Source organism: Archocentrus centrarchus, chromosome 15 (assembly GCF_007364275.1).
Source record: "Archocentrus centrarchus isolate MPI-CPG fArcCen1 chromosome 15, fArcCen1, whole genome shotgun sequence".
NCBI classification, from domain to species: Eukaryota; Metazoa; Chordata; class Actinopteri; order Cichliformes; family Cichlidae; genus Archocentrus; species Archocentrus centrarchus.
The window spans coordinates 20,099,720-20,123,050 of NC_044360.1; the positions used below are offsets into that span (position 1 = coordinate 20,099,720).

Consider the following 23,331-nt stretch of genomic DNA (forward strand, 5'->3'; position numbering starts at 1 on the left):
TCCATATTTTCCCTCTTCACCCTTGCGTTGACACGTCTCAGAGAGTGTCAGTCCATTGGATGCAAATTATAGGCCAAACGTTTTCTCCCAGACGAGAGGAAAGCCATGCAATCTTACGCTTGTGTCATTTTATCTGCTACCAAACTGTTGGTCATTTTCTTTTGGCACAAGATTGGGGACCACTGTCTTCCTAGTGCTCTCTTTTAAAAGGCTGTATGTGGGTGAGCTGAGGTCAAACCATTAGTGCCAGATTAGATACAATAACATTCATCTACTTTAAAACTAAACCTATGTATCCTCATTGCACGGTTGATAGGTTTTGTCATTTAACCTAATTTGAATGAGTATCCTGTTCTCTGAAAACCAAATGCATGCTGGAACTGTAATTTAGATGCTTCTCCTCTATGGGACAGAGCAAATGTTGTTTTGAGATAATTGAGCCGCCACCGTATACATATATAATATTCATATTGTATCTAATGGACTTGGCTAAGGTTCATTTCGATCAGTCTGTGTGTCTGCAGAGACCCAAACAGGCAGTGACAGTGATAGGGAAGGAGTAATGGCTCAGTTTGTGGGGACTGAAACATTTGGCAGCAGTTTGCTGCTTCATAGGTGGAGGCAGACATGAACAGCCACTGTAACAGACTGTTGACCTCTACCAGAGCACCTGCAGCGCGAGATTATTAAGTAACGAGTCCCTGGTGAGAATACCAGCCTTCCTGCCAGAAGTTCTCCACAGGAGGCTGCCACTGATTGGGGGTGAAACAGTAAACGCATGAAATTACAGCAACCATTTGATTGGAGACATGTTTTTTTTGTTGTCCAGTTCACTATACCGCATAATGATATGGTAAATTAATTTCTTAGACAAGGCTTTCTTAACAGGGGTTATTTGAGCGAACAATTTGTGTGGTTTTGCTTTGCTTTGCCTTCAGTGAGATTTGGTCTATGTTTTTGATCTATGTATATTTTTATGCTTTTAGTGAAAACTATAGCTATATTCAAAGAAATTATAAATTAGAAGCAAAGAAATTCATTATTATTTCTTTTGACATTTTGTGGCATATTTCACATGGAAAAAAACTCCTGTACCTACTGATTTATTTTTATATCTGTTAAACTTAGTGGAACTCAATTTCTGTTTAACTGTAAAACAACTTCATGTGGTATAATAAACTACAGGGGTACAGTTGGAACCATACCCCTGTGGTGATGGCGTGTGACTTCACAGCTGTGCTTAAACGCAGTAACGTGATGTCCATATGTAGTTACAGTTCTGGCCTGACCCGCCGAAGCTCGGTGGCAGAGAAACACAGAGAGAAGAATTTACAGGTCAGCAGGGCTCACAGCTGAGATTTTATGGCCAGATTTACACCCTGTGTGATTTTACAAGGAGGGGGAGGTTTCGTTAACCCTTTGTTGAGCAAAGTGAAACAGGTTATTCTGCTCTTCTCTGTCTAAATTCATCCAGAGGAAATTCGGCGAGCCACGCTTTTGACACCTGTATTGCACCAGGAGGTAACACGTTTGCCCAGTGCACAAGGCAATTAATCTTGTCAATGTCAAGTGCATTGGGAGGGAGGATGAAACAAAGATTTGACCTGATTGGCTCTGAAAAGGTCTCACATTTGGGGCCTGTTGGGAAAGAGGAGGGTTACAGGGGGAAGCGTTTGGCACATGCAAGGACAGATGCACGGAGCTTTGATTTATCTGTCTGACTCTCGTTTTTCCCAGAGAGCCCCAATTTGGCTACATCCATGGGTGTCCAGAATAAACACACATTAATTGGCCAATTAATTACAGGGACGAATACAGGGGGCAGGTCTTTGTGAGGGCCACTTTGATCGCACCTTGTTCACTGGCTTTTTTATAATCATTCTGTGCATGTGTCTGTATGTGCCTGTAAGTCGATGTGTGTATGCATAGTGGTGAAAAGCTGATCTTCAACAAGGGGTAATGTAGGTCAACATATCCTCTGAGCATTAGATAGACTTGCTATAGTTGGCTGGAGCATAGCCCTCATTCACACATCTACAACCTTACAACTTTTTCAGGAGATAGAGTTGTATCGCACAGCAGGGACGCTGGAGGCAATATATATATCCCTGATGCTTTAGTGTTCAAATTCATCACGGCCCGAGACCCCCCAAGTCCAATGTCTAATACTTTCCAAGCATCTTTAAATGTTGTTTCAATGTGTGCCAGGTCATAGCACTGCTACTGGAGTGTCATGTATAAAACAGGGTCAGCTGAACTGAATTCACTTTACTCACTGAGGTATGTAAGTGGACACGAGGTGATGATGCCCCCCCCCGCAACTGCATGAATAGAATAACATCATGGCTAAGTTATCCAAACAATGGGATTTCTCTGGCTCCAAACAGTCTGGCAATATGCAAAGACACCTCCTGACATGTTAGGTCTGTCCAGAAAGTAGGCATACAGTAGTATGAGAAATGCTAAGAATGTAAATACTATTAAAAGGGTATTTCTTTCTATCTAGGATGCTTGGATTGAAGCGTGCCCCACACAGGCTCTGTCTATGAAAGCCATTTTGGCCAAGTTGGCCAAGGAGAGGGAGGAGGTCAGTGAGAGCTGAAGAGCGGAGGGATGAAGGCTGGTTGGGGGTGGGGGGAGTGGATGTGGGTGGGTGGGGTGTTGCCCTGAACACTGCAGAACACAGAGGCGTGGTAGTGGGAGGCTGCATCACTTATAGCACGCTGTTGCAGCCTATCATCCATACTCTGATTTCTCACACTCTCCTCTTGCCTGCACCCAATTTACGGACATACATTCATCTGTGTCCACTTTAATGGCATGCCAGGGAGCAGCGTATTGACAGTGGCCTGATATTATACAGATGGTAATGTGAGGGACCTTTGTGTAATCTGTTATGCGTGGCAAGTGATATGAAGTATAAGACTCGCCGAAGGCTACAGTACCCGGAGAGAGCGCACTGTGGATCTTTTGCACAGTGCATTTTCTCTGACCTCCAATATTTGGTTTGTAAAATGAACCAGGGTTTATTCAAAGTAGATTTTCAGCCTCTTCTATTCACTTGTTGGATAATGCATTAATGAAACACTCAGTATCTGTAAACATAGGACGGGAGCAATCTGCTCTGGATGAATAATACGGCCAAAAGTCCAGATGAGACTGTGAAATTGTGAAAGAGCCAAGACTAATAACAGCATCCATTAGGAGATGAGAACATTCAAGAGGCATTGCTGTCCCAGTGAGGAGCCAACGCAATAGGCAACCAGCTTGCACGGAAACGCTGCACAGACATTCAGCTGATCGGTGGGAATTGAGCTCATAGTTAAATATAGATTTATCATCACTTCTTCGCCACATAAAAATGCAAATTCAGATAATATCATCAAGCCTCTTTCCTCTCCTTAGAAGTTGTTAAAGTCAATGAGCTCTTAAAACTCATCTGTGAAGATATGGTACAAACGTGGTGGTTGTAAAGAGATTTTCTGATTGTCCTTTGGGACGTCCAGGGCTCAGTTTCCATTTCCTCTGTTTGCCTTTGGCTCTAATGTTTGCACACTGTGTGGTGGTGAAGAGCTGGGTGTTTGCTGAAAAAGCTCTATAATAGTTATTTTACCCAATGATATGCTGTGTTCTGTGACTTTGTACCCATGTAGTGCCACCTGTGTCCCTTTGCATTGTGTGGCAGCTGAAAGGAGGCATAATGCGGTATGAGAATTATCGTCACCCTGTCTCACTCTCATGCAGCTTCTTGCTCTCGTCCATTTCCTTCGTCTCTCATCTTTGTAAGCCCTCCACTGAAAAATCTCTTTTACGGTATTCAGTGCCTAATTGCCAGACTGCCTAATTAGGGATGTTACCCAACACACATCATACATTCATGCATTGAGGACATCCATCCTCTCTTAGAGAGAACATTGGTTTCCTCATTGGCTCTGTCCCCTGCCATGCTCAAAATTTGTGATGAAACTAGTTTGCCATCTAGTGGCACTTATACAAATAGCCATTCACAGGGCGTCTATGATTGAGTCTCTGTGAGGAAAGCCTTCATGGAAAGCTTAAGCCAAGAGACTATAGGTGCAATCTTGGCCAGCTGAGCTGTGTCTTAAGTCGGCTGCAGTGTCAGCCATCTCTTTATACGTCCCTGAATATTTAGATGGCTGGGAGTTAAAGAGAGCATTGTGTGCCAGTCAGAATGGTGAAAAATGCTAAGCTGCATTTGAGCCCCTGCCAGGCAGCTGTCGGCTTTGCCGTTCTCTTCCTGCCCCGGCCGCTCCTCTTAACCCTCAGTAAACAACTGGAACAAATCCTATTTTATTGAGGCTTTTACCAAGTGCAAGGGATCTCTGCAAGCTCCAGTGCCCAGGCATTTTCTGAGCTGTGCAGTGTCCTAAGATGGCACCCAGTGAGGGCAGTCGGAAAGAGGGAATTTGCACTGTCTGTCTCTAATTGGATCCTTAATAACAAGCAGGTGGGGCTGTGTTCTCTGCAGCATGTTTTTGTGACATTTCAAGCAAGCGCTGTAATCAATATTTGTCTTACATGGGTTGATAGCTGATTTGACACAGTGGAAATAGGTCTGGCGAAGATTTGGACAACTGCAGGATGTTTAGCTGTGAGAATTTACTGGATATGTTTCCCTTTTACCATTTTATTTAAAAAACTGGCACCCTAGGAGCACCAGGGCTTAGGCTAATGCATGTGTGATAAGTGAAGAGGAGAATGTGGCTCTTTGATAATTTGAACTTAACACAGAATACAAAATCACAACACTTTGCCCCACATTTGCAAAAATAAACTGAACCTCTCACAAGGTCGCTGCAAAAATCTTGATATTTTACAGATCCCCTGCGCAAACTTGCTGTTTTTCCTAGCCGTGTTGATTCTTGGGGTTCATCCTGCAAATTGTTAAATGAGAGATGAGAAAATTCCTTCAAGGGGACAGGATGACATTTCACCATTAATTACAGAATAAATTAGTGTTTGCCGGGAGTGCTGAAATTGTATCTCATCTGAATCTGGATCCAGCAAGTGCTGCTAAGGAACATAAGGTTTGACCAAAGGGCTGAGGGGATCAAATGCATGTGCATGTGCATGTGTCAGTCCCTTTCCCCATCTTTCACAGGCCAGGAGCAGACAAGCATTTTCACTGGGGAATAAATATTGTGACAGGCAAGCCTCTTCTAACTTGTTTTTGTGGTTGCATGAAGCATGTGAGCATTTGTCTCTCTGTATTTGTGCCTCTTTTTTTTTTTTTGGATGGCTCTTAAAAAGACAGAATGTGTATATTTAAGGGCCAGCCGCCTGCTCTTTGGCCTATGGATGATCAGTTCAGCGTAAGGATATTATAACAATTTATCATTTTCACTGCTTTTTGGACATTTATTTACTAAGCTAATGCAGCCGCTGTTCATAAGCTAAACAGTCAGCTCCTGTTAAACCCAGCAGAGCAGTTAGAAAAAAAAAAGCTCGAGAGGCCTGAGTGCATGTCCCCAGAGGGAGATGGGTCTCAGCTCAGGCAGAGTGGGAGAGGCATGGGAGTTTTTTCAGTTAAGAAAAGGTCATCTCTCCTGTGAGCTACATAACATTGTTGCAGACCAAGTTGGCTTGGCAATGTCAGACAGTTTCCAATTCAGGACATTAAAGTTCTGTGTTACCATTTGCCAAACGTAGGAATGAAAAGCCATATTTCTGATGATTAGCCAGCCAAAAGTCAGGTTGGTGAAAAATTTGGTTACATATATGGAGAAAGAGATCCCCTAAAATTAAAATGCTCTTATTGTGACTCCTGTGGATATATAACAGTTTAACACAGACAGCTTTAAACTGGCCCCAGTGGCCTTTATCTATTTACACAGAGAGGTAAACTAGAGATGAGATTTTGTGTCTGAAACCTCAAATAGTTCAATGAAATAAAGTGTTTTCAGTACTAATATCTATCCCTGCTTACAAAAAAAAAAAAAATATCATTCTGTCCCTCTGCACTCTATGTCAGGTCATTTCTGGAGGCTTCTCCAGCTTATCTACTGACCCCTCTTGACAGGGTCATTTGTCAGGTGGATTATGTGGCTTGTTGATGGTATATCTGCTTTATTGCTAAAAATGCGACACATTCTGCCTTCTCCATTTGATATTACTGAGGTATCCCAGTATAGGGTAGTGAGACATGGAATGTCTCAGAGAACATGTTGACATTTGGGATAAGGATTATGGAGTCATCATAAAGGAGTGTCTCTGCTGTGTGTCACTGTCACTGTTGACTTTGCTCTCAGATTGGGTCTTGTATAGCAGGACTGAGCCGGGCCCCATGTCTGTGCTTTGCTTTTACACTTTACAACTCATAGCAGACTTGAAGCAAGTCAAGGCTTGGATCCATGTGGATTAAGTCGGGAGTTCAAAATATGCTGTCAGTCTACTGAGGTCTCCTCTTTGCAGCTCAAATGTGTGCCCACTCCAGCTTTAGCTATTGAATTAGTAGTTAATCCGGGCTGCTTTTCACACTTATGGTTTGCAGGTTTTGAGAGTGGAGCAGATAAATAGTACATGTGAATATGTGTTTGGTCGTGCCAACCTATCTTTCATTAACTCAAAAAGCTAGCTCCTCTTTGACTCCGACTCCCCCTCCTTTCCTTTCCTTTCCTTTCCTTTCCTCCACAATCCCTTCATCTTCCTCCGCCTCCTTCCCTCCCTCTCATCCCTCATTTCCTTCCTTGCCTTCCTCTGTCTCTCCCTCCCTCTAATCTACTGCAATGACCTGAAGGAGGGCTTCACACTGCAGCGCTCAAATAATAATCAAGCACTAGGATGTTGTCAAATTTATAGGACACTGAGCGTTGCATAGCAACAGAGATTGCCAGGGTGATCCAACAGGCGCTGGAAGTTGGATGAGGGAGAAACGGGGCGAGTGACAGGAGACAGGAAGGGAAGGAGAGCTGACAAGAAAAGCAGGAGAGAGGGATGAGATGTGAGTCAAAGAATTATGATGCACACAAAGGGAGAGATAAATTAGGAATGGAGAAACACAAAAGGAAATGAGAAAGTTAAGGTTGGCTTAGCTGAAAGAAAAGATTCACAGACACCGCTGGCTGCTCTTGCATGCTTGTCACTCTGTTGAATTTATAATCATTGTGTTTCCATTGTTTAATATGATATTGGCATACAGGTAGTGTTTAGTGGAAATGCTTTTTGTTTGATTTGGTTGCAAAGAGCTTTCTTTCTTTCTTTCTTTCTTTCTTCTTTCTTTCTTTCTTTCTTTCTTTCTTTCTTTCTTTCTTTCTTTCTTTCTTTCTTTCTTTCTTTCTTTCTTTCTTTCTTTCTTTCTTTCTTTCTTTCTTGTCTTTCCACAGTGCTCACTTTTTGCCTTTCTCCTCTGGCACTGAGTCTAAAGCAATTGGAGAACTTTATAATAAACCTTTGTATAAAGTTACAGACTCCTTGGAGTTTTGGTGTTTTTTGTTAGACTATTACACCAAAACTCGAATGTGTTATATGGCTTTTTTTTTTTTTGTCCAATTTGAAAAAAATAGATGCCGGCATTGCTGAAAATCTGGTCCTATGCGAATGATTATAAACTCTTGGTGATTGTTGTAGCTTAATAAAAGGCAGCATGCCTGCGTAGAGGTAGAGGTTATACCGCTGTGTCACTGGCAGATGTTTCAGTTTGGAGAGTCAATTGAGTGCAAATGGTGATGACAGCTGTGCTCCTGACTAATTATTTCTTGTCACTGTGCACAGATTTACTAACCAGAGGTCCTCTAGATATAAAAGCGTCAGTTGAGCCCTGAGGTCACTTGATGTAGTCATTTTAATGGATTACTTTGTTGCGAGAATGATTATCTGAACTGTTGGTGTTTAGAAATATTAAATTACTATTAGGATACTATAAAAGAAGAAATTGGACATGCGCTTCCAAATAGACATCCCCACCTGAGTTTATCTGCACATAGCTAAATTAGATGTCAGCCTTTTTACAAGCAAGGGTCGAGTCACTGCGAGAGTCTTCTCATTATAGTGCAACACAATCCAGAGTGCAGTATAATTTATTGTATTGTGTAAAACATAAAGATAGTTTTAGGTAGGTGTATGCAATAAACAGGCAAGTGATTAAAAGTCATAACAATGTTTCAAGGGATTGGTAGGCCCTTTAAGACATTTCTGGGTATTTCCTGAGAGTAAACAAGAACTACATATCTTTTTTTATGCAGTGACACTAACAATCAATGTTAAGAACTGTTGTCTAAATAACTGCCATTTTACCATTGTTTACATGTTTGTTTTTAAATGTCAGTTGAAGGCCATCGGGACTGATCATGGTACATTTACCTCACACAGAGGTTCCTCTTGCACTCTATCCCAGAGGAAGGAGCTAAAAAAGAAAAAAAATTCCAAGAACTCTGATTGTTCTCGGATCTTGCATCATGTACACACAAAAAGCAGGGACACTGTACCAGTGTTTTTAAAGACAGTCCTCTGCTCTGTACCTGCCTGCTGTGGAAGATTTAGGGGGAATGAAATATCACATTCACCAATAGATCATCCACATTGCAACCAGTATTGTCTCTTTTGACTGACATCAATCTTCAAATATGAGGCGGTTTACTAGTGTAAGTGGCCATTGTGTATCTTTTCGGTCATATTAGTTTTCAGCTAAATGCTCAGACAGACAGTTATTTTTTAACATTAGTAGTGGTATGTTTTGAAATTGGTACATGTCTGATGGTTGGGTTTTTATTAGTGTATAATTTTTCCTCCTTTTTTTTTTTCTTCTTCCGGCTGCTCCCTTTAGGGGTCGCCACAGCAGATCATCTGCCTAAAACTGGCCCGATCTCTAGAGCATCCTCCTCTGTCACGCAAACTCTCTGCATGTCCTCCTTCACTACATCCACAAATCTTTTCTGTGTGTTTCCTCTTTTCCTCCTGTCTGGCAGCTCCATATTCAGCATCCTTTGTGCAATATATCCACTCTCCCTCTTCTGCACATGCCCAACCTTGCCTCTATAACTTTGCCTCCAAATTACTCAACCTGAGCTGTCCCTCTGATGTGCTCATTTATAATCCCGTCCATTCTGGTCACTGCCGATGAAAATCTTTACATCTTTAACTCTGCCACCTCCAGCTCGGCCTCCTGCCTTTTTGTGAGTTCAGCTGTCTTCATACGTCACAGCAGGTCTCACTACCATCTTGTAAACCTCCCCTTTCACTCTTGCTGCTATCCTTCTGCCATTATGTTCAGTATAATCACCTGTGACTATAAAGTACTCTGTTTTAATTTGTTTAGAATTAAGCCAGTATCTAGAGAAGGAGCAGGTCATATTCCAGAGCTCACCATGCTGCACCTCCATGTTTCTACAGTAGCTCTGAAGAGGCAAACCAAACATTGACTGCAGAGCTGACCTTTCCTGTTTTGTTTTGGTTTGGTTTGGGTTTTTTTTTTTTTACCTTGAATTGGTGGCCAGGGTCGGTCCTCCTACACACTTGGAAAACGTTGGATGAGGGAGAAGTGTTCAGCTGGTTGTGATCTGATCTTATAACTAAGGCCCGAAGCAATTAAGCTTCAGACCTACTTTTACTAGCATCTTTTTGATCAAAAGATGGTGGCAATACAAGGAGATAACCTCAGATATAGAGTGCCACTATTTATTTTGACGAACGTATGCAAATGCATAGGCATACAATTAGTACGTACTTTGGAGTTAAAAGAGATTTAAGGGCAAATGTGAAAAAATAGTTTAGAAAACTGCATAATTCATGACCTACTTGAAGTAATAGCTTATGAAATATTCATTACCTAAATTACTTATCTGTGTAATCTGCTTTTGTTGGTGTGTTCAGAGGGGAAAGGGCAGCAGCAGGAACTGAGGCTAGAACAAACAGTCTGATCTTTTTGCAGTCGTATCAGTGATTCAGTAGCAGCCTATGAATTATCACTGTAAAATATCAGCACCATCCACCCTCACAAAAATGCAGTACTGTGACACATACAGTAGAAGTCAGTTTGGAAGCTGCATCCTAAAGCATGAGCACTAACTGAATGCTTCAGCTGCCACTCTGCCACAAAGGTAACCAGCCTCAATTACATTTCAAGGAGGTTATTCCAACATAATATATAATCTCAGTCATTTAAAGCAAAGGATTTTAAGGGTTAAAGAGTCTGTTTCTTCACATCAAGGCAATTCAACTTTCCACCTCTTCTCTACATAGCCCTCGTTCGTGCTCACATTAAAGCACACGTACAGTAGCCTCAGAAATGCATTAACACTGATGATCAAAAGATGCTGGCCAGGGCTTTGTTGGTACATCAAACAGCACGAACAGAGGAAAGCATGCAATTCCTAAGAGGAGGCACACATTGGTTCTACTGTGCCATTATTAAGTTTAATATTTACAGTACTACACTTTGTCTTTTCCCCTTTTCATAATCCTGTAATCTGAGAGAGAAACACACACAGAGTAGGAGCATTAGCACACAGGCAGATGATTAAAAGCAATAGCTCTTAGTGAAGTTTCTTCCTTTGTCTTTGTTGCAGGCAAACGCACATGTCAAATCCGACCCAGATAATCAAAGTCTGCATACATGAAATGTCAGAAGGAAGAGTCGGGGGCGTTGCTTTGTGATTCCTAACTTTTCTCTCAGCAGCCACTGAGCCTTTCCTCTCCACAGATCTGCACAGCCGCTAACTTGGAAGAGGAGAGCGGTGTTTTTGTGTCACCCATACTGACACATACAGTAGGAGAGAAGTACGATGCATTAATATAACAATTGTGTCAGATGATGACACTCATACTAGAAAGACGAAATCATATTTAGCCTTAATACAGATCTCTGTATTGTCTCACACTTCTGCCATTGATTGCTGCCAGAGTATTATCTTCTCTTAAATGAGTTGATTTTACACTGGTTTTGTGTGCACGGAAGCTCATTTCAGGCACTCCTCAATACAGAGCCACTGGCAGAGATGCTCTGCCAGTGGATAGCTGTACTACTATCCCGCAGAGCTTTATCCTCTTTTCTCACTAGGATGTAAACCCTCTTGATGTAAATTAAACCAACTTTGGTTTGGTTCAGATAGCATTACATCTCATTTACATTTCAGTTTTTCAAGACTCAAAGCCTGTCAGAGCTAGGGGGTTTTTCTTATTCAGAGAATGTCAAAAACAACTCAGAACAAAATGGTTCAACATTTGGCTTTGTTCTGACTTTGTTTTGCAACACTGGACAGCGCTGGCTGGCTTGTCCTGTTCACTGCTGTGTGTGCTCCTCGGGCTGATTGATGCACCGAGGGACTCGCACAGCTGGAAAGGAGAGTAAACCAAAGGAGGGAACAAAGAGTAGTGGGCCACACAGGGTGCAGCAATTAAGCAGTTTTCTTGTTGTTAATTAAAAGCAAATTAGAGACTGTGACAGGAGTTGCTGTCTAGCCTTAATTGCTGGCAGCATGCATGCCCAGCCACACCTGTTATTGCATATTGATTCATCTTGGTCCATTTTTTTTTTCTGTGCTTTTCTAAGGGGCGGAGAGGAAATCCAGGAGACCCTGGACCCAGAGGCCTGCCTGTAAGTTATATACTGTCACTCTCACTTGTGTCCATAGGTTTTTTCCTTTTCATTTTAAATAAAAAGACAAGATCTACAGTACTGCTGAGAATATTTGAATGCATTAGTTTCAACTTAATAAATAATTTGTTTGGTTTGCACATCTACTGTGTTTGCAAATAAGACCCAATTACCAGCGCTGAAAATAAAGTTCAGCTCAACCTTTATTTGACGGAGAATCACAAAAAGCCCATGAGATCACAAAAAAGCTTTTTTTCCACTGATATCCAACTAAAATCTGACAAATTAAAGGAGCTACAAATTTATCACAAGTGCAAAAGCATATTAAAGCAAGCAGTCAATAAGGCCAGCGCCGCAGAATACAAAATCTGCCCAAAAAAGAGCAATTACACTGACGTTGTTCCTTAAAGCATCTATGTTAACTAATTTCATGCTTTCTTGTGCTGTATTGATCTGCTCAAAATCTTCTCCTATACTGCTGCAAACCAGCTATATTATCAACGCAAAACCACAAGGGGTATATTAAGGTAGCACTTTAGAATGTTTGTATTGACAAGCAGGACAAGTCCACCTAGAGGGCCCATTGACTCCTTGAAGTATGGTCTTTTCCTTAGGCGAGCAAGCCAATTCCAGACACCGTTTGTGTGTTTGTGTAGTGACCCACACACTAAAGGTCACAAACACCGTGATGCGTTAAAGGAGACAGCTTGTCAGATGCTTAACTGCTCTGACGCCAGGACAAACAGGAGTGTTTAGGGATTGTGTAGCTCCGATGCTTTGGGTGTCCAATTATTTTCATGCACGATTGCCTTGATTACACTCTAGATCAGAGACATAGGGTTTGTCTTATTTTATTTCATCCACAAATCAAGAGAGATTCTGTGCTGCGTCTGTTACCAGCGCCCGAGTTCAATTATCTTCGTTATAACTGAGGCACTCACTGTTAAACAGTGTCTCCCACATGCGACTCACTGCATCCCCTGCATCCTCTCTTTTTCAATAACTCATAAAGTCGTGGATCACAAAGTCGTAGGAGAAAAGAAAGGCAGGATGGAGAAGGTGTGACATTTCTAAATGGCAATGTCCTGATGATACCCTTCGCATGTGCCAGATTTGCCTCCATCCCCTGGTATTGGCATTTATGAGTCACCTGTTTTGCTGAGGTAGATCTCAGGGGCAAAATCATCTATTCAAAACACACTCCAGGGCATCACTCTCTCTTGTCCATTGGCAGCAGGACGTGTGTGCGCAGTTGAGGAGGCAGCGGTTATTTTTCAAAGTCAAATTAGCATTTCACAACAACAGGCGAGTCGGTGAAAGGCGCATAACAAAGACACACTCAAAGATTAGCTGCCGACTAGTGGGATCCAGCCATGTCTTTATGAAAGGCAACATCAGTGCAAAGGTTACAAAATATAATATAGCAAGCCACTGTTACAGGGATATTTGCAGGAATAATTTGTATTTTCATAAGGGTCAGGATAAGGTTATGATTGTTATGTATTTTTAATGAATGGCACATGCAGTGCTCGAATGGGTTTTCATGCAATTGTCTGCTTATTTGCAGGGTCCCCCAGGAACCGCCGAAGGAGCAAGTGCCAAGGTATCACCCAAACATTTTTCATCACAAAACAAATACTGACAAGTGGCGTTTAAAGTAGATTTGAGCTGTCTCCCGGTTTGATAAACTGGCCCTTACCTTCACTTCCAGCAAGTGCGAATTGCCAAGATGACTGAGCAGTGTTCACTGTAGCAAGCTTCCGAATAGGCGAGGAGTTTAATCATCTGCAAAGTGTTGTCTGTATAAAGATGTACCAAAGTTGTTGTCCCAAGAAACTAGCCCAGACAATTCTGACGTATGTGTAACCAGAAGCAGAATCTGCTCTGTCCTTGACTGACAGTTTTTCATGTTTATAGTCAGGAAATGATATCTGTCTTCAGAAGTGGCACCTTTCAGTCAATTGTATGCTCTCTACTGTGCAAGTTAAATAGCTGTTCCCACCCTGCATCTCCTGCAGTGCAGCCCAGCGTGACTCACAGCTCACACTCCAAACAGACGGATGGCCATTACATACAGTGCTTTTGCAAAAAAGGCCCTGCAATCATTTTCATGAAGCCCAGGAGTGCTGTAGCTCACCAGAGGCTGCATGAGATGTGCCGTGTAAAAAATACCCAGACATGAACTTGTACCAGACCTCCCATTGTCTTTGCTGTAACCTGCTTCCTTCAAAAACCCACCCCCACCCACCAAGCCTCCAGTGGCCTACTTGTGATCATGCTGAGAATGAAAGCTATTGTGTAGTGGACACCCTCTTGACCGCAGCTGTTCATTTGATGTATAGGTGTATCGTTCGCTGTGGTGTCAGCTCAGGCTGCAGAAAGCCTCCTGCTCCCTCTGCCCAGAGGAAGGAGAAGTGTCAGCTGGCCGACCTTGAAAAAAAAAAAAGTTGTCTATAAAAGGACACACTTGTTAAACTTCAAAACAAATGGGATTGGAGTACTGTAGATGTACAGTGGTTTGTAGTACTGAGCATGTGGAATCGACTGACAAGCGTTTTCATGTTTCTCCAATTGGCTGCTGAGTTGCAGCTTTGCTGTTATACTTGAATCGTAAAATGAAACCATAACACGCAAAATTTCATTTGGCAGAAATGAAAATAGCCTTGAGATTGTTGGCTTAAAATCTTTCTTTTTTTTTCTCTTTGCAGTTGCCACTTTTCTTTAATAGACTTTTGTTAAATAAAAGTTCTGAGAGTTTGAACACAGAGAAGAAAAAGGCACACAGAGCTAAAACCGTGAAACAGTAACAAATAATTATTGTACAACAGTGTCGGGCAGTGAAAATAAACAGCATTCTGTCCTGGCTTCCTGACTCAGAAATATCATGTTTTCTTAAACTTATAAATTTACCATTTGGGTGTAATAAATTAAAGTGCTGACAAAGAAAACATAACTTATTTTTCACTCATCTTTGGTGTGGGATTAAACTGACGTAAAGATGCTTACGCTACCTTAACCAAACATTTATTTGCGTCTTTTCCATTTTTGTATTAAAGTGTAAGCAGCATCACACTGTAGCAGACTAAGCATAATTTTAATCTTGCAAAACTTCAATGGAGACAAATTGAATTTCCCTTCGCAGGTCTTTATTTTCACACTGAGCAGAGCATCACTCCCAGAAATTCACTTCACTCATGATGTCACATTTTTGCTAATCTTGAAGGTAAATTAAACAGCCTGAGCAAGTTACAGCTCGGCACACAGTATTTGATTTTAAAACAGGCGTAGGTCCATCATTGCGTTTAACTCCCCTTCCTCTTGGCCTTCTTGCTCGCACTTTGCTGTGATTGCATGTTTAATATTGTCCTTAACCTCACGGGCTCGTGTGGTGCTTACTGCAGAGTAGTTCAGTGTAACCAAATATAGTAAGAAAAGGGTGAAAAATGTCACATAAACTCAAAATATTTAAGATGGCAGAAGATGGATGGATGGATGGATGGATGGATGGATGGATGGATGGATGGATGGATGGATGGATGGATGGATGGATGGATGGAAGGATGGATGGATGGATTGATGGATGGATGGATGGATGGATGGATGGATGGAAGTTTAAATGATTTGATCTGCTTAATTTTGTACATTTTGGTTTATGGTCTGTGTTAAAGTTTACAAGTGCTTCAGAAAGTAGACCTGCAGGCCCACTGTGACTTAAAGCATTCAAATGAATTCTTATTAAATGTAGTGTTACGCCTGAAGGGGACAATGCTTGCAGGAGACTAAAGCCACATTTGCGATTAGATTAAATGTAACATTTTGATTAAAGAACATGATTAAAGCATTCATTTTAATACTTACGTAGATGTTAGATGAGACATACGCTGCTAAGCAGCATTGTTCCCATGCTCTAATTCTTCCATTAAATGTGCATGCCAGCCTTGCCCTTACCATAAATCAGTCATGCCCCTACATTACGGATACATCTTCACTTTATCATTACAAATTTATGCTTTCTGTGGATGACAAGAAAACTTGTGTCCCGGAGAATCACCACACATTTTAATCTCCTATAATGATACCAGAATGGTAATGCATTTAAAGGAATTTAAACAAACCAGCACGATAAAGCGAGAGAAAATAAGCTCTCACACCTCAGAAAGGAACGAAAAGTAATGGTTTTCATGAGCAGCAATAACTGAACGGCGTCTTGAATTCTCCGTACCTCTCAGCACACTCCTTGTGCATTTTTTAACTTGGACAAAATAGAGGCAAGTTAGACTAAACTGCGACTTGTGCAACATCTGTGTGAGCTGAGCCCCCCTCTCTCTCACTCACTCAACAGAGTGTGAATGTTTTAAAGGAAAAAAAGGTCTGCAGTGCATGATGTGCTGGGAAGACAGTGTTCTCATGAATTACGTCTCCATAACTGTGTCTCCTGCTGACAGTCTCAAATGGGCTCTGACAGAATGCTGCAGATATTGATGGATGGAGGGACGCAGACCGTCTTAATTGCAGTTTGATGAGTCGAGGTTTCTCAGAGTCAACATATCACCCGCAGACATCCACAGGTGGAGCGGTTCCCTGTCTTACGCACGCTGGGCTTTCTCTTCGTATAAATACAGTCATAATCTACATAAATATTGGCTGTGGCGCAGTTAATCTCATTTGAAAGGTTTATTAACTTGTTACATACACCTCTGCCAGTAAATTGACTTTGAATAATCTTCTGTGGAGATCAAACAAAGATAATGATAGAAATATTTTTTTGCCATGAGTCTGTGCCAGATTACAGTGTACAAGTGACAACTCGGGTAACAGTAGTTTTCCATCAGATGTGTTACACTGTATGTCAGTCATAACTCACTCGCTAACTACCTCCACAATTCTGTGCGCAGTATACAGGGTTGGTGGCTTATTTTACAGCCTCCCAACATTTATATAGTTTATTTTCTTGTAACATTTCCACAGTAATATCGCAAGTTTCCATGTAGTTGATAAAGCTGCAAAGAATTAGTACTCGAAGTCAGTTTTGCCACTTGTTCCTCCTCCCCAACTAAAATATTAATAAGACAATCCATCTGTTCATACATTTCAGCCACTACTGACTTAATAACAGCTCCTAATTTGGATGAGGAAACACTGACTATGTCTCATTAAATGAATATACCATGTCTGTCATTAGCAAGTCGAAGTAACGGGGGAGAGCCTGAAACTGAATGGCAATTATTTTCTGTTAGCGTCCAGACGCTATTAGGGAGCATACAAATGTGCTGCAAACTTTCTCAGATGTCTCTTTGTCTTCTGAGATTGCTAAACAGATGTTCCATAATGTCTCAGCACGGAGTGTGTGAAGCAATTCCTATAAAGTTTCACACGTCATATAAAACTAGAATCTCTGATGAACAACCTATTTTTCTCACTGCTTATGTGTTCTTGGGAAAATAAATTTAAAAAAAAAATGTTTGAGTGAGCTCTATTAGGGCAGGGCAGTTCAATGTAGTCAAGTATCTGTGCCCTGAGACCTTGCATGACAGAAAAATGAGCAATAAAGGTCATAAGACGGTGCTAAATGTGTACAGATTGTGAGAAAGTGAGTTCCTCTGTGTGTAAGACTGCGAAACAAACTTTGACTTCTATCACAAATTATTCATTAACTATCTGTCTTGACCAAGGGGCGAGCACATTTGTCTTAGAGTTATGTTTATTTAGCATATTTGCCACATAACTGACAGGAAGAAATCCTGTCAAAATGCTTCAAGGGCAGCTCACTGGCAGTCATGAAGTGCCATCTATTGGCAGGCAAGGGAACGGCTTTATGAAACATAAGTGCTGCAGTGCAACAGGGAGTGAAGTTTTTCATTATCCTGCAAGTCCAACACAACGTCACAGGCTCATAAAGCGTGTGTCACTGTGTTTCTTTTGCCCCCTTCCATAATTACAAACTAGTTTGATTTTGAGATGACACTGTACTTTATGCTTTTTCTGATTACTTATTCATAGCAGCTGTCCTTACCTAAGTTTCACTCTCAGAGCTTTGTGTCTTTTCGTCCTGCCTTTGCTGTCAGTCACTGTCAAAGATCTGCTCTGTTCATATAGGGGGAGAAGGGGGAGTCTGGAGTCCCGGGAGAAAAAGGGGAGAAAGGAGAAAGAGGAGATCCTGTATGTATTTTCCTGCACTGACATTTACAATGCCGCTGTGTTACAGAGTCATTAACCAAGGCTTCCCTCCAAACAGGGTCAGCCAGGTGCCGAGGGATCCAGCGGCATGAAAGGACAAAAAGTAAGTCACATCAATGTCAAAGTGTCAAATCTGATGATTTCCTCTGTTTCTGCTCCCTGAGACTCTGATATTCCAGAGGTTAAAACTTTTGAGTGAGTTATCATCTTCTTCAAGACAGTTTGACCTCCAGTGATCTTTAAAATCATCTGCCAACAAATAATAAAGCTGCAGATGAATATTTGTTGCTGTTTATTTTGTTTTGTTTTTTTTTTTAATTTGCAAGTGTTCGTATCATTTGCTTCTTTAACGCGTGGCCATTTTCTTACCATATTACATGTTTATATAATCGAGTCAGAGCAATAATTTGCAGAAGAAAATTGCACTAAAGACAAACAAACCAGGACCAGAGTTCTCAGTCGTGCCTGCGCTGTATTTTCTGTAATCATCTCAGTATGTCTCTTTATGTGTCACTTAGGAGAAAGTTGGATCTAAAGAAGAATGAAGTATTACTGTTCAAGCTGACAGTGCAATCAACACATTTTGCCAGTAACTCCTGGCTTGTAAACTATAAGAATTCTAACCGGTACTTAAAAAATAGGCAGCAAATAATTTTAAGGCATTGCCTATTTTGAATTTCTTTTACATACATTCAACATTATTGCATTCTATACTCCAAACAGGTAGGCACTGTGAGAGGTAGGCATAGCTTACAATGCATGAAAAACTTGATTTGAATACATTTATGCGAAGTTCAGTTGATTACATTTGTTTCTAAAGCAGTGCTTGTGGAGGTGTGAGGCTGTACTTGGGACACAGCATTTTACCTGGAGCTAAATTGCAGCCATTCCCATTATATCAGTGCTGTCATATTGATCCTGAGTATCAGTCTGACCGTGGTCTGCATATTAGTTTAGACAGCTGGACAAGTTGAAATGTTGGTCTGATGATGGTGGTGATAGATGATGAGTTATTGAATTACCCAAATGATTAAACTGCACATTTAAATTTTAAAATTGTGGCACCCAAATGCAGGTAAAGGCATTTCAGTCAAGGGTGATCTGGCTGTGTTTGTCAAGGAGGATATCTAAAATCAGTATTGACGGTTTGATCCCCTGCTCCTCCAGGACTGTACAGTAAATGGGCATTTAACTAAAAAGAAAAAAAATCTTACCTAAAGCAAATGCTTGAAAGAAAGCTAAAGGATCAAGTCATTAGGACAAATGTTAAACACGGGGAAAGTCTGTGCTGTTTTAGTCAAAGAGATAAAGGGGGAAATTTGACCTGTTCTTGACACTAGAGGAAAACTTAGGACATCACCAAAGTCATCAGGGTTCATTGTCTTGGTACTATGTGTCCAACTGAATGGCTGTCCATCCAAATGCTAAAAGTCAAACATTTGCTTGTAGTCCAAGAGGAATTGAGAAAGAATGACCAGCTACATCACATGGGCAGCATGGAAATGGGAACCATATTTCTAGAAGTCTTACAATCTAAAAGTCAGCCAGATTCATCATCTGGGAACAATGCATATCTGCACCTCTGTGCAATTTCATAGCAATCCATCAAACAGGAGTATTTCTCACTGGACCAAAGCGATGGACTTACTGACATTGCTGTCCCGAGAGCCATGCCATAAAAGAGTTGTGTGACTTGCAGGATATAGGTATTTTTAAAGTGTGTCTTTGTGTGTGTTTTGATCATCATTTAAATGGCGTAAAAAGAAAAAAGAAAAAAAGCACACACATTTAGATGACATTGTAGGCTTGGTAAGGTACAGCATACTTTTATTTATGCTAAATACACAAATATCAAATTTTCTTGCTTTAATAAATCCACAAAAAATACAGTTTTATAAATTATGAATAAAAGGCTCTCACATGCTTTGGCAAATTAAAAGGTTCCCTGGGGAACCTAATAAACCCATTAAAATGGTTATACAATATATGGTATGGATGTATACGATATTAATTAGCATTCTGTGTGAGGCATATGAAAGGCAGCATCCCAGTATGCTCTTTAAGAAGAATTATTGAATGTTGTTCTCGTGGTTGTTGGCAGTATTTTCACCAAAGACTGCTCTTGTTATTGCTTTCTTAACTGTTCCACTTAAACCTATTGATGTAGTTGTTCTAGGTAACCTGTGGCAGCTTGCTTTCAGCACTGGCTTCTCAAGTGCCTTTTTATGTTCTTTTTTTTTTTGTCACTGCCTGCTTGTCACTCTGTCACAGTCATAAAGAGTGACTGATTCGATGTTTCTGTTGTATTTTCAGGGTGATGTTGGCCCTCCTGGCCCTCCAGGTCCTGTAAGTATAATTATGAAACACCCACCTTACAGAATATTCCCTATTGTGAGTTTAGTATAAAATTGTATTGTTAGGTATCATCCTGAGAGACAACACACCGTGTTGGATGAGTCACAAAAGGATTTGTTTGTACTTTTTCTTTGTCACAAACATAAGAATGTGTCCGGTGTCTGTACTTCACCAAGCTTTTTATAATACTACAATTTGGGAACCGAGGAGAAGGAATCAAAAGTGGTGCAGTGTTTACCTTTGCTGTCACACCTCGACCATGGTGGCATGTCATCTTGTAACCAATTTCCATTCTCTGACAGTCCTGCAGCTTTGTTCCATCATTAGATAGATACTTTTTTCTTTCTCTTTTCTTTCTTTCTATGAGCGGTGGATCAGTGTTGATAAAGGGCACCAAACATGGGCAGTCTTTTTAAGGCAGATGAGATTAGTCATGTTGAATTTTTCTGGAAATAGCTTCCCCTTTTTTCAGATAATGAATTCACTGATAATTGGCAGCTCCCTGTGAACTATAAGCCATGCGCACAGAGTGGCTTTCACGGCAGTGAAAGCTACAAACTGTGACTTTTTGTGTATTTGGCATCAACTGAACACATTTGCACTCGTCAGATGTTGTCATCTTTCTCTTGGAAGTCTTTATCGTGTGAAATAATGGGGGTCATGCGGCACATGACCTGCTCGTAATGCTCATAATTTTAAATTACAGAATTACAGACCATTACAAGCCATTTGTGTGTGTGTGCGTGTGTGTGTGTGCGACAGTTTCAGCTGAAAAGCAGATCAGAAACAGAGAAACCCTGACGTCACAGTCGCTGTCTGACATACGCTGAAGGTGACACAGAGTGGGTGGTGCTGGCATGATAGAACTCATTGCTTAGACATTTTAAAGACAAAAATACACTGTGACGAATCAGGTAAAGATCTCTGAGGCGGCAGGAATGACTCCAAAGAGAGGCAGCAACTATTTGTAGCCTCTTTTTATTTTTTTTTTAAATAAAAGGATTAAAAAAAAGTATCAAATGAAAACATAGTCTCGAAGTCTTTGTGTCTCAGAATGAGGGCTTTGACATTTAAATGACTAGGTCCTAATGGGTTTTGTTCTAAAGATCTGCAGGTTTTTGAACTTCTGAAGGTTTTAGACATGAGCTTGGAAACAAAGTTTGATGGCTTTGATACTTACTCTCACTTTCATTGCTCGTTAGCAAGCGATTCATAAGGAAATTAGACAACTTAATTACAAAGTGAACAAATATCTGCTGGTTTCACTGGTTTCTATGTATCCAGCAAAAATGGCTACTCATTTAATAAGAACACATCAGTGCAGGAGGTTTTAATACTGAGATATCTCTTCTTTTTTTTTTTTTCTTTACCTAAATTTACTTTATACTCGTGGAGTAAACTAAAGAATGTTTCTATAGAAACAGAAATGCTCAGTTGTGTTCATTGTTGTGTAGTGAGGTGTGGGCCACCCAGGATATAGGAGATGTGTACTGGAGCACACAGTAGAGAGGAAAACATTAGTCATTTGATAAATGAGGCTATTTGAATATTTAGTACCGGGCTGTGTCTGCGCTCTCTGCTTTCCCGTGGCAGATAATTTTGGCAGTTAAACATTGATTTCCCTTACACAGCAGAAGCGAGGGTTCAGATCATTACCCTCCCTTCATAAACCTTCTTGTGCCTGTGTTTATTAGTGACAGGGAGGAGCAGTGCGCTCACAGGCATGCACGGTCACCCCCACCCCCCCAATGTCCTTAAAGTGGCAAAACAGTCTTTTTAGCTCTGACACTGTCCTGTTTTTATTGTTCCTGCTTTTACAATAAGCTTTATAAGCTATTAAACTGAATCTGTTGTGCCAGGTTATGTTGAGTGAATGGTTATACACAGTTATTCAGAGCTCTAAATAATAATTCAGGCAGAAATTTAGTCACATATTGACGACAATGAGGCAAAACAGTTGGCAGGAGCTGCTTTTGTTTAGAAACTGCAAGTTGAAGGTTGACTGATTATGTGGGCACAGGTTTCAGTATCTTACTAAAACTTAATTTGACCATTGCTGCTAAAGGAAGAGCGAGAACCCTGAGGTTAGTTTCTGGAGCCTTTTCACAGCAACATTTCCAAAAGGCAGTAAGGAAATAAGGACATCTGTACAGCTGGATAGAGAAAAAATGTAGAAAAAAATACACTTAAATGAGAAACAGTCCCGTTAATAATGACAATTATGCCAGCAGTAGGCACACACAAAAAATTCCCCACACAGATATGGCTCTTAGTCCCAAGATTACTCCTGTTTTCTCTTGCTTCTTATATCATTAAATCTTACAAGAATGATCTGGTAATAACCGCGCACAGGCACAAAACACATGCTTAGCACAGGCCTGAGGACATTCACATGCAGTGAGTTCCGATGAGCACAGATAGATGCACTAGGCCTGAAACATCAGATCCACTTTAAAACCTTTTGTTCACTTTATACCAACATTTTATGGTGCATCTCATATCCAGGTTGCATCCGCAGAGGTGTCTCCAGTGTCAGCCCTGAAATGTGATTGTGAGCGATCCAACGGAAACAATCACTCGTGTCATCGGTGGCTGCACCGTGCCACCTCTCGCCGGCGTGTGCATGCTCTGAAAGACAACTGTGGGAAACTATTATTTTTCAAAGTCTTAGAAGGAATTTGGGGATTCATAATTTGCATGTTTACTTGTTTTCAATTTGTCAGCAGTTTAGCTGGTGAATTAACACCTATGTTTTCATTTCAGATTGTATTGTAATTTGCTGTGATGCATGTTAATGCCAGGTCTGAGTCAGGTTTTTGATGTGATGATTTGCTGTGTAACAGGGAGCTCTGTACAAACACTTTGAACCCTATGTAGCAGGCTCTGCCCAGCTGCACCTCCATCTCTGAGCTTTATTTGAAAGTATACTGTGAAAGAGAAATGAAAAATACAGATTTAATCTTTTCTCATCTAACCTTGGTTCAGATTGGAGGCAAGAGAGTGAATTAAGCTGAAGCTGCCACTCATGCATTGTTTTTAAAACAATGCACGAGTGCAGCTCAGTTTTCTTTTTTTAATTTATTTTTATTGTTTTTCATTTTAATTTGCCATAAATGTGAGATCAACGAACTCTTTGGAGAACACTGTGTCTTTTCCATTACTCCTAGGTGATGACAGCTCATGGATTAAGACAGCTTTCTGGAACTGTAAGCAGCTGCTTATGTCACTGAACATGAAATGTTTATGTG

The 23,331-nt window shown here is 40.9% G+C and overlaps 1 protein-coding gene across 2 annotated transcripts in view; it reads left to right on the forward strand.

Annotated features, from left to right (window-relative positions):
- Positions 1-23,331, forward strand: part of LOC115793189 (collagen alpha-1(XIX) chain) — a 113,038-nt gene that overhangs the window by 47,325 nt on the left and 42,382 nt on the right. For both annotated transcript variants that reach the window (XM_030748055.1, XM_030748053.1), the window contains exons 17-22: positions 11,507-11,551; positions 13,119-13,154; positions 17,648-17,710; positions 17,787-17,831; positions 20,042-20,074; positions 23,251-23,289. In XM_030748055.1, the coding sequence (XP_030603915.1) occupies positions 11,507-11,551; positions 13,119-13,154; positions 17,648-17,710; positions 17,787-17,831; positions 20,042-20,074; positions 23,251-23,289 (261 nt within the window). The remainder of the gene's footprint in view (positions 1-11,506; positions 11,552-13,118; positions 13,155-17,647; positions 17,711-17,786; positions 17,832-20,041; positions 20,075-23,250; positions 23,290-23,331) is intronic.